The 24,504-nt window shown below is 32.5% G+C and overlaps 1 protein-coding gene across 1 annotated transcript in view; it reads left to right on the forward strand.

The window, feature by feature from the left end:
• THEMIS (thymocyte selection associated) overlaps positions 1 to 24,504 on the forward strand; it is a 166,394-nt gene that overhangs the window by 38,632 nt on the left and 103,258 nt on the right. Inside the window, exon 2 of the mRNA XM_011358729.2 lies at positions 1,194 to 1,352. Within this exon, the coding sequence (XP_011357031.1) occupies positions 1,194 to 1,352 (159 nt within the window). The remainder of the gene's footprint in view (positions 1 to 1,193; positions 1,353 to 24,504) is intronic.

The raw sequence follows: 24,504 nt of genomic DNA on the forward strand, positions 1-24,504 counted from the left end.
AAATTGCCCATTTGTCAAAACCTCCTCAAATTATTCTAATTTGAGTGTTCGCTCTGCTCTCTTTTTAGACCCTGATACAATTGTAGAGTTGCTTAAAGCAGATTGAATGTCAAGCTTAATAACTTTTATATAACCATTAATTCTTTAAAAATGTTTTAGTTGCCTGCTATGTATCAGGCAAGATTCTATAAGGAGGGGGTTCAATAGAAAAAAAATTTCAGAAAACAAACCTAAATTCTTATGCTTATATTATTCACATTTTAGTGTGATAAAGAGGTTATAAATCGTATTAGAAGTAAGGAAAATTTGATATGTTTCAAACCCCACAATTCTGTAATGTTTATTTATATAGCCTTTACTTTACTGTTTATTTGTCAAGTGATAATATCCCAGAGATGTAGTTTTTGGTTGCTCACTTATAACTAAGGGTGGATTATCAAGAATTTTTGCCTCTTTTCTGTTGCTCATCTCTAGTCATTTCACTAATTGCTCTTCTTCCATCAGGAGGTATAAAAGGAAAATAAATGAGTGAAAAGCTTAGCTTTGTATCTATGATAAAAAGGAAAGAGACTGAAATCCTGAACTAAAATGAAGCTTTTCAGTTTATCTGGGCTGGTCTGCCCCCTATTGCCATAAAGATACTGAGAGAGTTTTCAGCTTGCCAAAAATCAAGAGATAAAATGGACAAAAGTCTTATATTCACAATGATGCAGAGAACCAGGTCTAAGAAGTAGATATGATACTCTTGATATAGAGCTCTGGTGTGCAGACCCTCTGTCTTTGGATCTTGGATTATATTACAACATTGTTTGTAGTACTTACTTAGATCATTCTTGACTCATGTGAGCCTAATTCTGTGACCCTGCAAAAAATAAATCATAAATCCTTGTAAGGAAAGACGTCTTTGTAGTTTGACTTTGGAAAGATGAGCTAAAAGTACAGAGGAAATCATAAATTCAATTTACAATAACAACAAAAATAAGATTATTCATACTTTGCCCAGTGGATGAAGAGAAAGTCTAACATTTTTTCTGGTGCATGCTGTACATTTTGCAAAGCTTGGTTAATTCCTGCTTAGTAGGTAGCTAAGAGAGGAACTGAATAAAAACATTTTATATAAGGCTTTTGACTCCACTTCGTTCTTCATTATTTAATTATTATTTTAAGAAACTGTTTAATCTTCTTTATTTCAGGTTCTATCTATGAAATGTTTGGAAATGAATGCTGTTTGTCAACAGGAGAAGTGATTAAAATTACTGGTCTCAAAATTAAGAAAATCATAGCTGAAATTTGTGAGCACATTGAAGGTTGTGAGCCTCCACAACCATTTGAACTGCCGATGAATTTTCCAGGTACAGTATATGCAACTATTTCTCATTTGTAAAACTGAATTGCTAATAGAAATATACATCTATACAATTGAAAACAATGAAAAACTGGTAGATTTTTTTTCTCTCTAGGATAACGGATCAAAAATCAGAATTTGTATATGATTTTAAAGACTAATAAAAGGCAAATATTTTCTCCCCTTTTTAACAAACATTTTTTACTTAGGACTGAATATTTTCTATTAACAATATTTAGTGAGTTCCAACTATATGCAGAACCAGCTATGCTAGATAGTGAAGTTGAAGAAATCAAAGATATATTTTTATAAATTATGTAGAATGAATTAATATATATTAAATATGTCAACCCACTTTATTCTTATTGCCATTATTCTAGCTCCCTGAATCACAACTAACTTCCCTGTCTTATTGATGTCTGGCTGCTTTTTTTTTTTTTTCTTGTCTAGTTAATTCTGCTCAGCCTTACAAAATTAGTTCAAATATCATGTCTTTGGAAAACTTGTGTGTATCCTCTAACTTAACCTAGATATTTCTTTTATGTTTTCAAAATATCTTGGGCACCATAGCATGCACTTTGTTTTAATCAATGATGATTTCCTTACTTGCCTCATTCTCTACACTGGGGGTTGGCAAACTTTTTCTCTAAAGGACTAGATAGTAAATTTTAGACTAGATGGTCTTCATCACAACTATTCCACTCTTATGTTGTAACATAAAAGAAGCTCTAGATAATAAACCAATGAGCATGGCTATGGTTCAATAAAAATGTATTTCTGAAAACAGGTGGCCAGCAGAATTTGGCCTGTGAATTGTAGTTTGCTAACCTCTGCTTTAAATTAAAAATCCCTCACGGATACAGCATAACATAGGGGACTTTATATTTCTAGTAGCAAGCACATTTTCTAGCACAGAGAATGTGCTCAATAATTGTTTGTCGAATAGATGAATCAATAAAAAAATGAACGATTAATAGAAGAGAAAAATCTAATAAACATTTTCAATATAATATGATTCATGGTATGAATGAATTATGCATGGTTTCTATGAGAGTCTTGACAAGGAACATCTAACTCCAGTTGGTCATGTTTCAGAACATGGATTTCTAAGTTATTATATTTGAATCCCAGCTCTGCCACTCTAAGTTATGTAACCTTGCCAAGTTCTTTACCCTCCTTTCATGTAAAATGGGAATAATAATGCTCTCTGTCTTCTAGTGTTGGGAAGATTAAATATTGAAATGTATTTAAAGTGCTTAGAATGGCACTTACCATATAGCAAGAGCTATAAAAAAAAGGTATCAGCTTTTATTACCATTATTAATATTGTTATTATCATTGGTTGAGTCAGGCAAAGCCTTTTAGAGAATGTTATACTTGAACTGAGGTTTGGAGAATAAAAATAAATTAACTACATAAGGAGATGATACTTCCGAGTGCTCCAATATTCTGCCTCATTTCAATTGAAATCTTACTCATTGTTTTATCCTAATTATTTCTTCCTCACCTTATCCTTTATAGCAATGGTTCTCAAATTTGGCTACACATTGGAATCACCTAGGGAACTTTAAAAAATCTTGGTGCTCAGGCCATTTGCCTGAGATATTCTGATTTATTTGGTGTGGGATAAAGTCTGATCATCAAGGTTTCTCAAAGCTCCCAGGGTAATACTAATGAGCAGCCAAGGTTGAGAATCATTGCTTTAGAAGGAGTTTTTCCTAAGGACTCTAACTAGATGTATTAACTCTCCTTTTGAATCACTATAGTCTTTCCCGCCTTAATCATTGTATTTAATACATTTTGCATGTAATTAAAGTTATTTGTGTGCTTGTCTTATGAGCATCATGTGCTTAATAGATCACAAGTTTGCTGAGGACTGATTCTGAATTTCATTTATTGCTATATCCCCAAAGTGTTTAGGAGAAGATATATATATATAACAAATATTTAGTAAGTTAAACTGACTAGAATCTTCTCGTAGAATGGGATGTTTCTTATTACAGTAATTAAAACACTTAGCTTTGACTAACAGTTTAACTTGGTAGTTGTTATTTAGAATATCCTTTTGAGCTTTCAACTGACATAATGATCTTGCACCAAATGAGCAACAATTTGAAAAATATACTTACAATATTAGTTTTATAGTAAGGATCGGGGTTAAAATGGAGGACTAAAGAGATTGATAATGATCAGGGAATACTTTCTTTAAAAAAAACAAACTAGGTTATGATGAAGGAGATCCCAAATATAGGAGTAATCCTTCTACATCAGCACTAGGGAGAGAGATAAAAATCAAGGCCACTAATATTTTTTATAAATTTTGACAAAGATGTTTTGATATTTGATGTTTATACTCCACTCAAAACTTTCAATTTCAACTCCCAGTTAGATTTTAAACTCAAAAAGTCATATATACATATATGTATATATATATACACAAATATATATGATTTTATTTTTCAATTAGAGTTGACATTTAATATTATATTGGTTTCAGGTATACAGCATAGTAGACATTTATATAATTTAGGAGATGATCTCCCCAATTAGTTTAGTATCCACCAGGCACTATACAAAGTTATTACAGTGTTATTGACTATATTACCCATGACTATTGTGTAACTACCGATTTGTACTTCTTAATCCCTTCACCTTTTTCACCCAGTCCCTGAACCCCTTGCATCTGGCAAACAACGTTTGTTCTCTGTATCTATGGGTCTGTTGCTGTTTTCTTTGTTTGTTTATTTTGTTTTTTAGACTCCACATGTAAGTGAGATCATATGGTATCTATCTTCTCTGTCTGACTTTTTTTACTTAGCAAAATACCCTCTAAGATCATCCACATTGTCACAAATGGTAAGATTTTATTCTTTTTTATGGTCATGTAATATTCTATTGTATATATGTACCACTATTCCTTTTTTTAATTAGAGTTGACATTTAATATTATTTTATATTGGCTTCAGGTATACAGCGTAGTGGTTAGACACATATAATTTATGAAGTGATCCTCTGATTACTATAGTACCCACCTGGCACTATACATAATTATTACAATATTGTCAACTATATTTGCTATGCTGTACTTCACATCCCTGTGACTATTTCGTAACTACTAATTTGTACTCCTTAATCCTTTTACCTTTTTCACTCACCCCACTGAAGTCTCCCTTCCATCTGCAACCACTAGTTTGTTCTGTGTATCTGTGAATCTGTTTTCATTTTGTTTATTTTGTTCTTTAGATTCTACATGTAAGTGAAGTTATTTGGTATTTGTCTTTGTCTGACTTATCTCACTTGGCATGACACCCTCTAGGTCCATCCATGTTGTCAAAAATGGCAAGATTTCATTCTTTTTCATGAATGAGTAATATTCCATTGTATATACTACATCTTCTTTATCCATTTATCTATGGATAGACATGTTTTGGCTATTGTAAATAATGCTGCAATGAACATAGGAATTCATATATCTTTTCAAATCAGTGTTTTGGTTTTCTTTGGATAAATATCCAGAAGTGAGATTGCTGGGCAACGTAGTAGTTCTATTTTCAATTTTTTGAGGAACCTCCATACCATTTTCCATGTAGGTACAGCAAATTGCAATCCTACACTCTACTCTCTTCTTGCTTGCATGGTTTCTAAGGAGTAGTTGGAAGTAATTCTTATCTTTGTTTTTCTATAAGTAAGATCTTTTATTCCTGTGGCTTCTTTCAAGATTTTTCCTTTATCTTTGATTTTCTGTAATTTGAATAAAATATTCCTGTGCAGTTTTTTGTTTGTTTGTTTGTTTGTTTGTTTGTATTTATCCTATTTAGTGTTCTCTGAACTTCCTGAATCTGTGATTTGGTGTCTGTCATTAATTTGGGAAAATCTACAGTCATTATTGCTTCAAATACTGCTTCTGTTCCTATTTCTCTTTCTTTTTCTTCTGGCATTTTCATTATGCATGGAAATACCTTGCTATACCTTTTGCTGTTGTCCAGCAGTACTTAGATATCCTGTTCTGTTTTTGTTTTGTTTTGTTTTGTTTCTAATTGCTTTTCTTTTTTGGAAAGTTCTATTAATTCATCCTGAATTGTGGAGATTATTTCTTCTACTGCATTCAGACTACTAATGAGCCCAGTAAAGGCATTCTTTGTTTCTTTTAGAGTGTTTTAGATCTCTAGTGTTTCCTTTTAGCATTTTCTTAGGTTCCTATTTCTCTGCTTACATTGTCCACCTGTTCTACTTTATCTATAAGAGCCCTTAGCATATTAATCATAATTGTTTTAAACTCCTGGTTTGACTATTTCAACATTCTTGCCATATCAGAGTCTTATTCTGATGCTTGCTCTGTTTCTTCTACTGTATTTTTTGCTTTTTAGGGGGCCTTTTAATTTTTCATAATAGCCAAGCATGATATACTGGGTAAACAGAGCTGTAGTAGAAACAATTGTTGGTAATGTGGCAATAAAGTGTGGCAGGGGGTGTGTGTGAGTCTGTAGTCCTACAATTAGGTCTCTATGTTTTTGCGAGCCTGTGCCCCTGAACTGTAAAATTCACAAGGGCTCTCAGTCCTGTTCCCCACCCCTTAGGTGGAACAGGTTGGTAAGAGCGGGCTAAAGTTGGGTATTTCCCTTTTCCTATGTGGAAGAATATAGAACCAGGTAGAGCTGGGCATTTTCCCTCTCTAAGTGGAAGGCTAGAGAGATCATTAGTTGTGTATTTTTATTCCCCCTTCAGGGCAGTTGATCCTGATAAAACATCAATAATTTCTCTTAAGGGCAGGCCTTGTTAGGAGGTATAGAATGCTGTGGTCTATTTCAAAATGGTTTCTTTTAAGCAACCAACTAAATGGGAGAAGATTTTTGCATACAACGCCTCTGTCAAGGGACTAATATCCAAAATATATATAAGGAACTCATACAACTCAAAAACAAAAATATCAATCTATTTAAAAAGTGGGCAGAGGACTTGAAAAAATACTGCTCCTAAGAAGACATACAAACAGCCAATAGACATATGAAAAGATGCTCAACTTCACTAGCTATTATAGAAATGCAAATCAAAACCAATGAGGTACCACCTCACACCTGTTATGGCCATCATCAACAGGACAAGTAATAACAAATGTTGGAGAGGTTGTGGAATAAAAGGAACCCTCATACACTACTGGGGAATGTAAATTAGTACAGCCACTATCAAAAATAGTGCAAAGATTCCTCAAAAAATTAAGAATAGAATTATCATATGACCCAATAATCCTTCTTCTGGGTATCTACCCCCAAAATTTGAAAATGTTTATCTGTAAAGATATATTACCCCTATGTTTATTGCAGCATTATTCACAGTGGCCAAGACATAGAAACAACCAAAGTGTCCTTCTATAGATGATTGGATAAAGAAGATGTGGTGCATATATACAATGACATATTACTCAACCGTAAGAAAAGATAAAATACTGCCATTTACAATGACATTGATGGATCTTGAGATTTTATGATAAATGAAATAAGTCAGACAAAAAAAGTTGAGACCATATGATTTCACTAATATGTGGAATATAAAACTGAAAGCAACAAATGAACAAGACAAACAAACAAAAACTCATAGACACAGACAATAGTTTAGTAGTTACCAGAGGGTAAAGACGGGGAAGAAGAGATAGGTAAGGGTAAAGGAGGTCAAATATATGGTGCCAAAAGGAAATTTAACTTTAGATGGTGAACACAATGCAATATACATATGACATGTTATAGAATTGTATTTAATTTTATTAACCGATGTCACCTCAATAAATTTAATTTAAAAAATGGTTTCTTCTACCCTCCCCCTGTTAGGAGCATGAAGTTTTTTTTCTCTGATAGTCACTGTGAGAGCCTGGTCAAGTTCCTGACATAAAACATAAAATCGTGTGTGTGTGTTGTGGGCAAGATATGACTTCCCCTCAAATGGTGGTTTACTCTCAGAATTGCCCACTCTGAGCCTCTAGCAGTTTGTCAACTGCAGTTTAGAAATTCCTATCCAGGTTCTGATTTCTATAGAGGTTTCTTCTCTGGTAGGTTGTGGTTCCCTGTACTTGCTTCTCTGTCTCTACAGTTTTGGAGGTAGAGATTTGTCCTTTGTCACTTCCCTGATGGATCTAAGAAAACTTGCTGTTTTTTCAGTTTGTTCACTCTTTTACTTTTTGTTCGGATGGAGTGACAACTTCCAAACTCCTTATATGCCAGGACAGAAACTAAAAGTCCAATACTTTTTAAGTATATATAAATTTAGTTATTTATTTTTCAGTGGTTGCTTGGGTATTACGATAACATTTTAATTTATAACGATCTAGTTTGGATTAACTAATTTAATTTCAAAAGTACATAGCATTTGCCTTCTCTATAGCTTCATTTCCTATTCCCCTCTTTGAGTCATTATTATGATAAAATTTACATCTTTATATGTTGTGTGTCTGTCAACACAGATTTATAATTATTTTTTATGCAATTGTCTTTTTAAAAAGGTAAGAGAAAAAAAGATTTGAAAACAAAAATCTACATTTAAACTTCTTTTTAGTTACCTTTCCTGGAACTCTTTTTCCTTCATGTAGAATAGAATTACTGTCTTGTGTCTTTTCATGTCAGCCTGAAGGACTCCCTTTAATATTGCTTGTATGGTAGGTTTGATAGTGACAAAGTCTCTCAGTTTTTGTTTATCTGGAAATGTCTTAATTTTCCCTTAATTTTTAAAGAATATTTTTTTCTACATAGAGATTTTTTGGTTGATAGTTCTTTTCTTACAGCATTTTAAATATGTCAACCCTGTGATATCCAGCCTCCGTGGTTTATGAGTGGAAATTAGCTTTTAATCTTATTGAGAAACACTTGTATGTGAAGAGTTGTGTTTTGTTTATTGTTTTTTGTTTTTTTATCTTTTCAAAATTCTCTATTTGTCTTTGGTTTTCGATAGTTGGATCATGATATGTCTACACATGGATATCTATGTTTATTCTACCTGGAATATAGTGAGTTTATTGAATGTGTAGATTTATATTTTTCATGAAATTTTGAGAATTGTTGCCACCATGTCTTCAAACATTTTTTCTCCACCTTTCACATTCTCTTCTTTTGGGATACCCTTATTCACATGCTAATATGCTTGATGATGTTTCATAGGTATTTGAGACTCTGTTCATTTTTTTTCATACTTTTTCTTTCTGTTTCTCAGAATGGATAATCTCAATTGACCTCTTTTCAAATTTGATTTATATTTCTTATTTGTTATGACTTCATTTTCAGACTTCCTTTTAGTTTTGTAGGCAGGATTTCCTTTAGTTCATATTTAAAATAGCTGATTTAAGTTCTTTCTCAAGAAGTTCAATGCCTGGGCTTCCCCAGGGACAATTTCTATTGACTGTTTTTGTGTTTTTTTACCTTGTGTACAGGCCATACTTTCTTGTTCCTTTGCCTGTCTCATAATTTTTTTTGTTGAAAACTGGATATTTTAAACAAGATAAAGTGTCAACTCTAGAAATCTGATTCTCTTCTTTCCTCAGGGCTTGTTATTGCTAGTTGTTTAGTGACTTTTCTGATCTAAATCTATAAAGTCTACATTCTTTTTCATATATCGCCACTGAAATTTTATATGGCTCAGTAATTTTAGAGGGCAACTGATGTCTGGACTACATCTTCCTAAAACAACTGGAATCAAGAGGTCTCCCAATCTTTGTTGAGGGGTTCTGTGTTCATTTGGAAGCATACCTTCAACATTCAGCGAGGCAATTGAAAATTCTTGTTAATTTTTACTTCCTTTTCATGTAGGGCTTCAAAGTCAGCTAGAATTGGGAGCTTAGGGCCTTCTCAAGACTTTCCTGAGTGTGCACACAGACCTGCACGTGTGCAGAGTATTACACATGTGTATAGTCTTCTAGATTCCCAGGAATAAGTCAGAACTTCTCAATGTTCCAATGGACATCTCATTCTTCAGCTTTTCCTTTTAAGCTTTTTGGTTAGCCTATTGTTTTCCCCAACAGTTATGCACCACTGCAGGCAACCACAAAAATTAAACAATTGCCTCTCATTGTTTTTGACAAATATCCTGAGGAAAAGACTTTTCCCACCAAGTAAGCTCAAAGTTAAATAAAATAAAGACAGTGTTGTAAGTAGAATCTTCTAGACATGTTAAATAATGACTATTTTCTGAGAATGAGCTTTAAAGGAACTCCAGCTCATTTCTACCCCATCCTGTGACTGCTAGGCTACTTCCTTTGCTATGATTGCAGACTGTTCATTTTCAAGGCTATTGGGAATTTGATGAGGGTGAGAGGAGTGGAAATATAGGAAGGTAATATGTCACAAAGTTTGCTGTTCTTACCAAAATATTCAGACATTTTTCATTAATAAATGCTCTTCAGATTATTACAATCTTTTGGTTAATTTTCAGAATTCTGAAAAAAAGATAATTCTGAAAAATGGTTTTTTTTGTTTGTTTGTTTGTTTTTTACCGGTTTTCTCGCTGCTTTTGTGGGGAATGATTTTCAAAGGTCCTTATTCTACCGTTTTGCTGACATCACCCACCCTTCTGTACTAAAGTATATTAACACAGATGTTTAATTTCTCATGGTAATTCAAATGAAGATGACCATAACTCTGGCAAGGGTACTATAATGATTTCTTTGAAAATAAAGATGCTATACTGAAGGAAGATCCCCAGCTCTTGACCAGTAAACATAGCTTTATAGATGCAGCTCCAGCAAATGAAACCTCAAACAACAGTTAAGAAATGAAAGCTTTGTAGGGATTTGGCAAGGACACTTTCAGAGGGCAATCTAGAAGTTGCATTTTTGCCAAAATGTGATTGGATGACTAAACTTGCAATAAACATCATTGGTTGCATCCTATATTAATGTTGTTTCCATATGTCTCTATTTCGTCACCTCAAAAAAAAAATGCCCAATATATTAAAAGAAATAAAAAGCAATCATTTTGTTTTTTTATGAAAATTAACATACTGCTTCAAAGAACAATTTGTTCTTTAGAAGACAGCTCTCTTTGCTGAACCTTCTTATGAGCTAGAAAACATGCCATTCTTGCCAAACACAACAAAAATATATTCTCATATTTGGTAGTTAATTGCGTTATCCCCACAGATTGGTAAATCATGTAACGTTTGGGGTATAGTGTAGTTGTAAATTTCTGGATTGCTTCCTGGAAAGATTTCTTCCTTCTTTAAAGTGTTATAATGCATAAATAATAAATGTCTTCTCATTAGAAATGAGAAATATCTAGAAAGAAAGTATTTTAATACATTTTTCTGCTGAAGAGCCTTTTTTGTTGTTGTTCCCCCAAAATCAAGTTTATATACGTGTTTCTGAACCATATATTCAAGGAGTCTGTGATTGCATCTCTAAAATCAACATTAAAATTATAAGGCTGGATTGAAAACATTTTTTGTTTGAATTTTTAGATTATACTCTGTAAACTTTATTACTGTGTAGAAATTTTATTGTGGGAGATAAGAGGCATTTAAAAAAAATGTGATAGTACATCTTAGAGATGTGATGTTCTCTACTCCTTATACTCTACCCTGCCTAATCCACATACTCTAATGAGAATCCTAAAGATGTGCCAGACACTGTTTTAAGTATAAAATTGTTCTAAACACACACACATACACATTACTAACTGAATTTACATTTTTTATATGAGGAAACAGAGCCACAGAGCAGCCAAATAACTTGCCCAAGATTACATAGTAAATGTTTACATTGTATCTATGCTAGCATGATCTGAAAGAAATATAATGTAAGACTGTACATTCGTGTTTATTTGTCTAAGCTGATTTACATAGCTGTTCCAGAAGCTTCAGTTATTTGACACATAGTCCACTCCATAAGGTTCCTCCATGTAAGTGATCTGAGCAAGCCCAAGATGGAAACCATAGTCTTTCATAACCTAATCTCAGAAGTGACATACCATTTCTTGTGCTATATAGCCATGCATCACATAATGACTTTCTGGTCAACGATGGACTGCATACGTGAAGGTGGTCCCATAAGATTATAGTGGAACTAAAAATTTCCCATCGTCTAGTGTTGTCGAGCAATGTGTTTGTTGTGATCTTGCACTTGATCTTAGCCAAAAGGCTGAGAAGTAATATGGTGATGCTGGTACAAACAAACCTACTGTACTGACAGTTATATAAAAATATAGCACATACAATTTATAGATGCAGCTTCAGAAAATGAAAACTTCTAATGGCCTGGAATGAAGACCAGACACAGAAGTATGTCCCTCTCAGCAACATGACAATTATGGCTAAAACAAAAAATTTGTTTGTGATGTTGAAAGGAAAGGCTAGATCTGACAACTATGATAATTTAGTGCTAGCTCTAAGTGGTTTAAGTGATTCAAGAATCATTATTCATTACATAATGTGAAAGTGAATGGTGAGTCTCTAAGTTCTGATGTGAAGGCAACTGAAGAATTTTTAGAAACTCTAGATAAACTGATTGTGGAAAGAATTACTTGTCAGAGCAAATATTAAATATGGATAAAAACTTTTTATTCTGAAAATAGATACCTGAAACAACTTTCAACTAGAAGAAGGCAAAATTAATACCAGGTTTCAAGGTTTTTAAAGACAGGATAGTAGTCTTGCTTGGGGACAATGTTGCAGTCTACGAATTGAAACCTTTTGTGATCTGACACAATGAGAACCCAGGGCCTTTAAGCATATTAAAATCACACACTGCCTGTGTACCACAGGTGCAATAAGAAGTAGTGTATGACCCAGTTCCTCATCCAAGATACATTCTTGAATTGCCATGCCAGCTTATGGAGAACTACTGTTTTGAGAAAACATAACTTTCAAAATTTTGCTTATTGCTGATAATGCTCCTGGAAATCCTCCTTCTTTTGGTGTTATTCATCCCAATATTAAAGTGATTTTTCTCCATCCAAATACTACCTCTTTGATTTAACCTCTTTGATTTAATGAATCATGGAGTTATATACCTAAGGAGAAATTTTGCCCAAGGTATTGCTGCAACTGTGGAAAACAATGATGAAATTCTGAAAGAATGGCAACATCTATGACCTCATCAAGAATCTTGCTTGAGCTTGGGGTGATGTCACCAAGAAGTGTATGTATGTCATCTGGAAGAAGACATTCAAGAGATTCGTCCATGACTTCAAAGGATTTGCCAAGGATGATGAGGTTGCAAAAATCAGCAAGGCTGTGATTGAGATGGCAAACAACTTTAACCAGAGTGTGAATGAGGATAACGTTGAGGAGCTCCTAGAGATGGTTCCTAAGAAATTGACTAATGAGTTTAGACCTGGAATAAAAACACACAGCTGAAAAAGAAGCAAGAGAAAAGTAAAATACAGAAGAACAAGAAGAATCTCCAAACAAATTCATAATAAAAGGTTTAACAGAAGCTTTTGCAGAACTTGACAAACCTTAAAAAGTTTGAAAACATGAACCCCAATACCTAAAGGTTTTCATAGAGAGGAATGTTCATGGTGAATTATCTGCTTATAAGCATCATTGACAAAAAGAAACAATAAAACAAAAACAAAAAACCAGCAAGCAAATCACCAACAACATATTTCTGAAAAGAGTGACACCTCAGGCAGGAGATATTCCAGAAGAAGGCATTGTTATCATAGAAGACAACAGCTTCACGAATGTTATTGCTCTTGAAGACCTTTCAATGTATCAAGATGTGGAGGTAGAAAGTAGTGATATTGATGATCCTGACCTTGTGAAGGCCTAGGTTTATGTGTGTGTTTGTGTCTTAGTTTTTAACAAAAAAGTTTAAAAAGTAAAAAAATAATTTTTAAATAATATAGAAAAAGGATATAAAGAAAAATTTTTATATGGCAATACAACGTGTTTGTGTTTTAAGCTATTACAAAAAAAGTCAAAGAATTAAAAATGTTAAAATTTTATAAAGTAAAAAGTTATAGTGAGATAATTTATTACTGAAGAAAAATTTTTTAAATAAATTTAGTGTAGCCTAAGTGTACAGTGTTTATAACATCTACAGCAGTGTACAGTAATATCCTAGGCCTTCACCTTTACTCACCACTTACTCAATTACCCAGAAGAACTTCTAATCCTGCAAGCTCCATTCTAATCCTGCAAGCTCCACTCAAATGCCCTATAGAGGAGTACCATTTTTTATCTTTTATACCATATTTTTACTGTATCTTTTCTATATTTAAGACATGTTTAGACACACAAATACTAACCATTGTATTGCAATTACCTACAGTATTCAGTACAGTAATATGCCATATGGGTTTGTAGCTTTGTAGCAATAGACTATGCCATATAGCCTATGTTTGTAATCGGCTATACCATTTGGGTTTGTATAAGTGCACTCTGTGATTTTCCCACAATGATGAAATCATCTAATGATTCATTTCTCAGAATGTATCCCCTATCATTAAACAATACATAACTGTATTGTTTTGATCATACAAACAAATGCTGGTGCAATCTGGGAGGAGACTGAACAAGGGTGTGACTACTAGGAGGTGGAATCACTTGGGACAATCTTAGAGGCCAACAGGCACAGATAGAAAAAAACAAGTTAAAAGAAAAAAGATGTGAAGTTAATTTTAATAATATATTTCATATAAAAGATATATCTAAAATATCCTTTTAACAACTAATCAATACATAATTTATTTAGATATTTTGCATTGTTCTCATGCTAAGTCTTTAAAATGTGGCATGTGTTTTCCACTTATAGCACATCGCATTTCCAGCTATGCAAATTTCAAGTAGCCATATTTTAAATGCTCAATACAGTGCCTCCAGTTGTGGTACTGCAATGGAGAGCACCAATATAGATATAAACAGCATTGTTCTGGAGTCTGTGCACTTCTTGCTTAAATATAGAAAAAGAGTGAGATGGTCCTTTGTAAGCCAAAACCAGTGTTATAATAAAGATCTACAGATCCTGTAGAAATTTGGCACCCTTTTCTCATTTTTTTTGTTATATACAGTAAGCATTGTAATATTTAAAGAGATTTAAACTAATGCCACTCTTAAAATAACATAAAATGGGAATTTTTAGATAACTTTAAAAATTCACAAAATATAAAAATTATTTCATATATTTAATGAATTTAAATCATGTTTTAAAGAAAAACTTCAGGCAGCGCTTCCTACTTAAGTTAATTTCTACCAGAGAAATGGTTAAATGGATTTTATCTGTCAGGTGGCCAAGCTATCCCTAAGTAGCCACATAGCTGTCAAGCTGACTTGTCATACTTTCAGAAATGAAAATGGTCAGTAATGAAACAATCAGTAATGAAACAATGAGCCCACATGAGTATAGCAATTTATTTCTAATGGCACAGCAGGCAGCATGAGTTTATGCCTTAGTGTTTCCCCTTGGACTCCACATCCCAGAGTCTGATATAGAGTAGGGCCAGGAAGAACACTAAGTTTAGGAAATCCCAAATGTAGAAGGGACTGCTAGCAAACCTGCCAATCTTTTCTCTGAAGGAGAACATTGTCTTTATTACTCTGGAATATATGAAAATCTTTGGGGAGAGGGAGTAGATTTTACTATTCCTGAATGTTTCTCAGGAGGGAGATACTCTTTATCATTTCTATTCTGGTCAGAAAACAAATCTGTTGCCTCTGAATCATGCAGAAATATCATGGACAATTATCTATCAACAAATTCATTTCCCTTAACAGTAAGACTCTTTTCTAAATCATTTCAATTATAAATATGAAAAACACAGGGAAGTATTTAGAGTAAAAAATGGCAAAAATTAGATTAATAATATAATTATTATTTTTCAAGAAATTGATTCAGGTTAAATGACTAAAATTTATGAAACCTGCTCCTTTGTGCCTCTGTACCAAAATATCTAATACATTAACATTTTTCATAATAAATTTCCACATTGTTTTATTTGAGAAACTATATACTTAATTAATAAAAACACATTACATTCAATGGTTATTCATTCTATATTTCATCTACCATCGAAATGACTAAATCTTTTATGTTTATCCATTTTATGATTGTATTTATTTTTTTTTATTTGACTAAAATGTCAGTTTCTAAATTTCTTTTAGAAATTACCTGATAGGAAAATTTTTATGTAAAAAATATTTAAAATATATTTAATAAATTTATAGTGAATAATCTTTTTATCTCCAATTTTTCAAAGTAATTTAGTTAAAGAAAGCAAAATATAAGGCAGAATTTGCACCTATTTTTCCATCTGGATGCTATGAAGACACAGATTCAGAGAGGCCCTAAATAGGCTCCCTGCCTTTGGATAATTTGCTATTCGAGGAATCATGGGCTATTCTTCCAAATTTTCTGGGTCAACTTCTCTTAAGGCATCTCTTCCCCACTGTGCTCTCTTAAGCAAAATAAATTTATCTATGTCTATTATACAAAATATTGTCCTTGACAAAAAGAGATATTCTGGATATGCTATGAAAGATCATTTGAAACAATCTGAATGCACAAGAAATTCAGGCTTTTGCACTAATTTTCAGTTCCTTTTTTTTTTTTTTTTGCTCTGCCTTTTCTTCTACTCTAGTATATGATCAGATGGTTTCTCTAAATTCTCAGTCTTTCAATAACTAAAATGTATATTATCTGGAAGACAAATAGAGTTTACAGTTCTAGGTCAAAATGTTTTTCCCCTCCATTTATGTACATCTTAGCCTTAGATCAGAATTCTGTCAGAAAGATCATCTTAAAATAGGCTTTTCTACACTGGCACTTTCCTATCAGTTTTTATAGTATTAGTATTTTATGTACCTTTTCTAAAAATCTATTTTATTAGTTTTTGTTTTTACCTTTTCCATTTCCTACGTGTACAATTCCTCTACAGCTCTTTATGGTATTACCTCAACAGTACACCGTGTAGGAACCATACTCTGTGTGATACCATAATGATGGATGCATATCATTACACATTTGCCTAAACCCATATAATGTACAAAAAGAGTAAATCATTATATAAACCATGAACTTTGATTATGATGTGTCAAGTTAGCTTCATCAGTTGTAGCAAGTGTACTACTCTAGCAGGGGATCCTGATAATGGAGGAGACTATGTGTATGTAGAGGCAGGAGATATATGGAAAATCTCTGTATTTTTCACTCAATTTTACTGTGACCCTAAAACTGTTCTTAAAAAATAAAGGCTTTTTTCCCAATGGCACAACCTCTAAATCACTGATATATAAATATGGTAATGTGCTTTATCAAAGTCCAGTTAAGAGAGTCAAGGAACTAAAGAACTAAGTGGAGTATTTTTACTGCACTAAAAAGTCCTCTGCTCTGCCTGTTCATCCTTCCTCCCTGACAACCTCTGATCTTTTTATTGTTTTCATAGTTTTGCCTTTTCCAAAATGTCATATAGTTGGAATCATAATGTAGCCTTTTCAGAATGGCTTCTTTCACTTAATAACATGAATTAAAGTTCTTCCATGTCTTTTTGTGACTTGATAGCTTGTTTCTTTTTAGGAATGAATAATATTCCATTATCGATAAAGTTGCTATAAGCATCCATATGCAGGTTTTAGTATGAACATAAGAAACATAACTTTTAAAGTTATAAAATATATTGATTTTTTTTCAATTTTACAAATATCACATAATCTTGTAGAAAATTAGAAAATGGAAGAAAATACAGAGAAGTAAATTAAAGCTCTCTATAATCTCATTACATTTCCTTCCATTATTTTCCAGTACATTGTACACACAAATAGACATGTATTTTAATATAATGGGAAGCAGGCTTATTTCTGAGGATTTGCCTATGTTATTAAATATTATTTAAAAAGTGGCTTTCATTTTTTATATTATAGTTCCTCATATAGATATATCATAATTTATTAAAACCATCCTGAATATGGTCATTTTATGCAATTTGTACTACAATGAGCAGCCTTTTAACTGAAGTTTGCATCTGTATTTCTGATTATCAAAGTATTTCCATATACATGAAATTATGACTTCAGAAGTAAAAATGTTTTGAAAGTTTTTGAAGCATATTGCCAAATCACATTCCATAAATACTCTGCTAATTTACATCTCCACCCCACTAGGAACTAAGGAACTAATGAGAGAGTCAATCTGGTTTTCCGAAGCTGTTACTTAACTGTCCATCCCTTCTCGCTCCCATTTTTAAAAAAATTAACAGCTTTATTGAACTGTAATTTACATAGCATAAAATTCAGCTTTTTAAAGTATATAATTCAATAATTTTTAGTATTTCTGACTCAGTTTTTAAACAATATGAACTTGAAAACCTTCAGGATCCTAGGAAATGGCAGGGCCTGACATAAGGTGGCAGAAAGTTGTAGTCAGCAGTGCTCTAGAGTGAGGTGTCTGCACCTACCGAGTCATACAAAAGAAGCATTGTTCTTGTAAGAGTGTTTGTTTTCACTCTTATTTAACACCATTCTATAATTTTGAGTAAGTAGATATGACTAGAAACAAATGAGTTCAAAAGATTTTAGAAATGAGGTGATAATCATTATTTGCAGTAAGATTATCCAGAAAAACCAATGGAATCAAATGAAACAAAAATTTAAGATTTGTTAGAATAAATAATGAGTTTAGTAAGATGACCTGATAAAAAAATATATGAAATATATAAGAAAATATATAGAGTATATAAATTAAAAATACACATAAACAAATATATGTTTATATATATAGAATATATGTAGCCATAACTTTTCATTTATAATCATTTAGAATATAAAAATATATTGTTAAATTGCAATAAAAAAGCACAGAGCTAGGCTTAACAGAAATATTGTAAAACTTTAACTCATTTATTTTCTTATTTACTTAAACATATTATAAGAGCTTACTTATTTATTAAGAATTAACAAAAATACATTTTAAATGCTTGAATCAGAAAACTGAATATTGTATAAATATATATCAATTGTACATAAATTAATTTGAGAGATTAACACAATGATAAACCTAATTCCCATATTGTAATCATAATTATTATTATATTGGCTCTTTGAAAGGAATTCTAAAGTTCATTTACAAGAATAACAAGTGAACGTATTCAAGCAAAGATTTAAAAAACGGAATAATAAGGGAGTACTTGTCCTGTCAATATTAAAACTTATTACAGAGTTAGAATAAATTATACTGAATGTTACAGAAAATCAAAAGCTGAATTGATAATAATAATAGTGATGCTAGTTGTTATAGAAACATTAGAGCAATGCTTTGAGTTTGACTCAAGTGCTCCTGAACTTAAGCTTTCATTTATAGCTCTGAAGCAGACCTAAATATAAACTATTATTTTCTGTTTTATAAAGTTGGTACAACACATCTGGGTTTAAAGGAAGAATTATTTAGTAAGACATTATAGTACAGTTATCAATTTAGAAAAGAGTAGATGAAATTGGATCATCAGGCTTATACCACATCGCAAAGGAAATTCGTAGCAGAAGAAAAAGTTACATTTTAAGTAAAACTATTTTTGTTTGTATTTAAGACAACTTTGAGATTTTAAATATAATTAAAAAACATAAAAAATCAATATATTTAATTGCATAAAATGAAACTTTCTGTACATCAGAAAAGTAAAAATAGGAAGAAAATTTTAACGATAAAATAACACAATTTGAAAAAGGCTAGATATCTCTAAAATGAAAACAAAAAAAATTAATTAAATAGTCTCGAACACTAACTGGGAAATAGACAAAGAACAGAAGAAATTTAGGTGGCTTGTTATCACACAGAAATTAGTTTGGATTCATTAATGTAAATTAAAATGATAATGACAACTTTTCCACATATTTATTAGCTAAACTTTTATGATTATAATAAAGTTGAAAAAGATATTGTCAAGTGGTCACTGTCAAATCCAACTGAAGAGTATATAGAATGTTATAACTTTTCTGAAAATAAATTTGACATATTTCAAGAGCCATCTTCCAGGCATTTGGCAAATATTTATTTTGTGCATGCACAGAGGTAACAAGTGATGACAAATAAACTTATGTCTTAGTCCCTGCCTTCCTGAAACCAGTATTCTGCTGAGAAAAGGGACTTTTACTTAGAGGTTCCACATATTAGAATAAATTCTAAGGAAATGACCATCTTAAAATTATTTATACTAGAAAAGTAATAGAATCAATTTAAATGCCCAATCTGTGGGGAAAAAATAAGTTATGATACATCTCTTACAACATATTGTACAGCTATTAAAAATCATACTTGTCAAAAATAATTTTAAACATGAGATTTAATCATGGTTTAATGTTAAATGAAACAAGCGGTATCAAATGAATGTATATGATATAATTTTAAAGCGTTTCTATTTCTGTGTAGGTATATGTCAAAATTGGAAAAAATGCCGAATTTTAAGACTGGGTGACCCCCTTGATGTATATTTTGTGCCTGAGTTTATTAATTTTCTTATCAATAAAGTTGGGAAAATATAAATACTATTTATTTCTTAAAATTCTTCCAAGAGTTAAATAAGTAAAATGAGATGATCATTAAGTGCTTACTACAAACTCTGGCCTATAGAAAGTACTCAGTGATTTTAATTCTTTTTATTTTTATTTTTCTTATTATCTTTAAAAAATTTAATTCATGAGACTCAACATGGGTAGGCCTCTAATGTTCTTATTTCGGCTCTATCTTCCTTATTATGAAAGTAAATTCTTCAGTCTTTTAGGAGCAGTTGGTCTATGATTCTTAGTTTTTGATGGTGTGTAAAGCTTTCATCTTTTTCCATCATATTCTGCGTGGTTTTGCAAATACTTTAATGAGAAATCAAGACTGTCGTGTCTAGGCTGCTAAACAGGTGATATGTAAACCCTTCTCGATGAGATACAAATCGTATAAAATGGCCACTCATTTATCTTCAGTACCTAAAGTACTCAACAATAGCAAGTCCAGTGTCTCTGGTTTTTCCGATGAGCTCCTGTCTGAGCCAATTTCAGAATAGTCCGAGACGGTTCCACAGGCATTACCTGTGCCAGACGTGCTCTAAGGAAACTCATCATCCTAAAACTGCTCGGGAACCCTTGCTGACCAGGTACTGGGTCATATCGGTATGGAGTCCAGCAAGCTGCTTTCCAAAACAAATCCATGGGCATCATGGTGGGCTAGCTAGTTGAAGAGCAACTGATTATAGGCGGGATTTTCAAATTCATGTTATTTGAGTTAGTTTTGTGTTGTTTAATAATATGGAATCGAAAGGATATCTTTAAGAAGAAAACGTTCCTTTTTGTATGCTGGTGAATTTAAAAAATATTTCAGTTTTCTTTATCGTGCAAATTAAATCTATTTAAATCATAAGCTCTGAAATTCATTTAAAACTTATGCCTATATTGAAAAATTATATCTCTTCCTAATTTAAATTTAATGTGAACTAATTTTTAATTGTTTTTGTATAACCATGGGTAACATATTTTTTGAACACTGCATGGTAAAAATCAGCAAATAAGTCAGACAAAGCACATTAAAAGAAACGCTGTAGCATATGTGACAGTTATAGAAGAATTGCTGCTGTTTTCACCCTTCACACCAGAATAATTTTTTCAATATTTATCTCCCATGTGTAGAGGGGGAAACATATGGGGCTTTACGTAATCATAAGCATAAACAGGTGGCTACTTAGGTACATTTAATTTTCAGGCAACATCAATACTGAACAACGCCATCAGCACCACATGGCTCCCAAACTCTTTCCACTAACATTCCATTAGCAAAATTAAGATCATTGAAATAGAAGGAGGGATACTCCTCCCTCAGTTGGCCTCAACTACCTTTCAGAGCCATGCATAAACAAATTTTTGAAAATGTCTTGGCATTTTGTTGTTTCTTTTGTTCAAGGGAACTTCAACAACTGTGTATAATGTATACCTTGTTAATAACTACAAGCAGAACAATATTTTTATTTAAGAAGTGCTTACGTCTCCCAATAATCTGCTTATTATGGACATAAAATTATGGCGGTTAAATTCTAAGCAATTTATCAAAACATGGGATCAGACAAATTCTTCAAAGCAAACTGGAAATGTTTTCCCAAAGGCATTCCACCTACAGAGGTCACCTGAAGCTCATTTCCATATTCAAACACTCTGGCAAAATCCGTGGAAGTTATTATTGCTAGGAGTTTTTGCTCAATCTGTGTCAGATGATGAATTGTGATTCTACATATTTTGTCTCATCTATTTTGATCTGGTCTGGAATACCTAGTTTGTCCTCTTTGACACTATAAATATTAATTTCTCTGACCTTATAATCATCCTACAATGGCTTAGGAGAATTAATAAAAAAATTAGGAGAAATAACCATTATTTTTTGTTTTTTGCTTTTTTGGTGCATGCCAAATATGAAGTGTTATCTATGTATGTTGCAGGTATTAACTTATTTAATCATCACAATTATTTTATGAGGTAGATGATATAATTTTCTCCATTTTACAGTAAAGGAAATTATAGCTCTGAGAGTTTAAGTTCTCAGGTTTACACAGTGAGGAAAGGGCTGAGGCCTGAATTAAGCCTCGGCTGTCTGAATCAATGATTCACACTTTTACCCCTTACACTTTACAGCTGAGATAGCTGTGTGTCGCTGGCCCTGAAAATTCCATTGCCCAAAGTCACCAAGGGCCAGGAATAGTAAATGTGGGGTATTTTGAAGATCTTTCTAACAAAGTCTAGTGGGAGATTTGGTGTGACTAAGGTTTTGTAAGGTTTCTTTCCAGTCCTGATGCCTCTGTGAGTCTTCCCCTAACCCAAGGGGCAGTGCTCTGCAGAACAAGTCCAGGGAGTTGTGATCTTACCAAAGTTTATGAGAAGAAGAATTTCTCACATTCTTCCTCCTCATCCTAGGTTTATTACTCATTGTCACTGCTTGGGAGAGAGAAAGCTTTAACATGAACAAGTATGTATAACAACTTTATTAATAATCTATGATTATAATGAAGATTCAGGAATAGATATTGAGCTATATCATTTGATTTTAAGACCTAACATTATTAGTGTAAACTATTTGATAAACATCTCAAATGTGTTAGATATTTCATCGCCACTCCTTCTAAGAAGTTTAAATGTTATTTGAGAAAAAGGTTTTTTACTTTTAATGCAGTAATTGACTGAAAGAGGTAAAAATAAATGGATAGGTTATATTATTTATCCTTTTTGTTTCCAGGTAAAAGTTCTTAAAAACTCTAATAGCTATTATAGACAATTCCAACTTTATTTTAAATGTAGAGACATTAAAACATAGCAATTCTACATCTTTGCTTAGTCTCATCTAACATTTAACAAACTTGATCATCATCTTGGATATCTCTTCTCCCTTCCCAAATATTCAATTAAATTACTGTGCAAAATTTTCTTATTACGAATGTTGACTTCTTTCATATTCTTTGTTTCTGCTCTTGGAGACTTTTCTATAGAGATTACTGGCATCATTCATTAGTCGATGATGTTCAATAATCCAATAATTGACTCTGAGAAATCTGGAGAATTCTCTCATAGTTTGAACATTATTATTGTGTATTTCAATACTTTGCTCAAGGATTTTGAGTTTTTGCTTTGTTAGGATATTTCATGTACATAATTTTAATCTGAATCTGAATCTGAAGTTCAATAGAGATGCTTGAGCTAGAATTTCTAGTGGAAATGTTGGATTTAGGGTAGTCTTGAAGATAATTTTGCAGGATATGCTGACCTAAGAATTGCCTTGGGAATGTAACACAGTGGTAGAAAAGCCACAAGAAGCATGTGAGATGAGAAATCTATAGAGGCAAGAATAAAATAACAAGGTTTAGAAATTTGATTGCAGAACAAACAGTGCAGTTTAAAAGGAAGAGGCACATACAAAAATAAATGAGACATACTTTGCTTTATTGGCAGAGAGACAAGACACATGATCAGAAATATGCAGCAGTCATTTGTCTCCAAATCTTTACATATCTCAGTGCATTAGAAATTTTTGAATATGCATCACAAATATACGTGTATTTATTTAAAATTGTGAATGTGATTTTGATGTATCTTTACCTATATCTCAAGGGCAAGTTTTTTTATAATAATAATGGATATAAATTCATATTTTGATAAATTTGTGTTAAAGAAATTTCAGCTACTTTTCATTTTTCATTAGATTTGAGTGTCATTTTATCTTAATATATGGCTGAAGAAAAGCTTGAGTGGAAATAGAAATGTCAACTCTGCTATTTTTTGTCATTCTAATGTTTATATTAGTTTTAATTTCAATACATGGTTTGCTTGCAGGAAGTGTTTAAAGTCACTTATCCATTTTTTGTGGGTTACTTTATGTAAAAACTATGATAGCATATTCTAGAAATCTACTTAAATATGACCAGCTAACCTGCAGCACGCTGACAGTACATGAACTGGTATGTGCAGCACTGTCAAAGCCTTCACTTTGTATAGTTCTCAGGGCTCCTCAGAGGCCTTACCTATACCTACAGGCATGTGGCCATCTGACATATGAACAGGTGAGACAAGTGCCCTCGATGTCTGAAAGATCAGCAAAGTTCACCGTCTTATGTCTTCAGATTTTAAAAACTTTGTCTTTCTGCATCCAAAAGCAGGGTAAACACCCACCTCAGACCCATCCCCGTAAGCTAATAAAAATCTGGATAAGCAATATATGATTTGCGATAATAATAAAAGGTTGAAATGAGTAACTCTGTGATGAACTCTTTGAGCTTTAGAGACACAAAAACATACTGTGTTTCTTATGAACTATGTGATGCTAGAGAATTTATGGCATCTCTTCCAACCTTCATGTACCTATCTGTGAAATGTTTGTATTTTATTTCTAGCTACCTCATATTCCTATTTTTATTATTATTATATTTTTCTCTCTTTAATTCCCCCTGCCACTTTCACCTCTGACTCATGGATGTGGCCGTTTCCTTTTAAGAACTGGATCTCCGAAGGCGGGGCATCCCCTCGCACGCGCTTGGGGCGAGCACCCGGGGCCTGGTGCACCGGGGGTTATGGTTCGTGGCTCCACCTGGGGCACGAACCTAGGACTTTCTGTGTGCAAAGCAGATGTGCTAACCACTACACTATGGAGCTACCCCCTCATATTGATATTTTTAAAACTAAATTATATCATACATATAAGATATGTATGATATACACATTGTAATTTACAAATATTT

The sequence above is a fragment of the Pteropus vampyrus genome, unplaced genomic scaffold, assembly GCF_000151845.1.
Source record: "Pteropus vampyrus isolate Shadow unplaced genomic scaffold, Pvam_2.0 Scaffold43, whole genome shotgun sequence".
NCBI classification, from domain to species: Eukaryota; Metazoa; Chordata; class Mammalia; order Chiroptera; family Pteropodidae; genus Pteropus; species Pteropus vampyrus.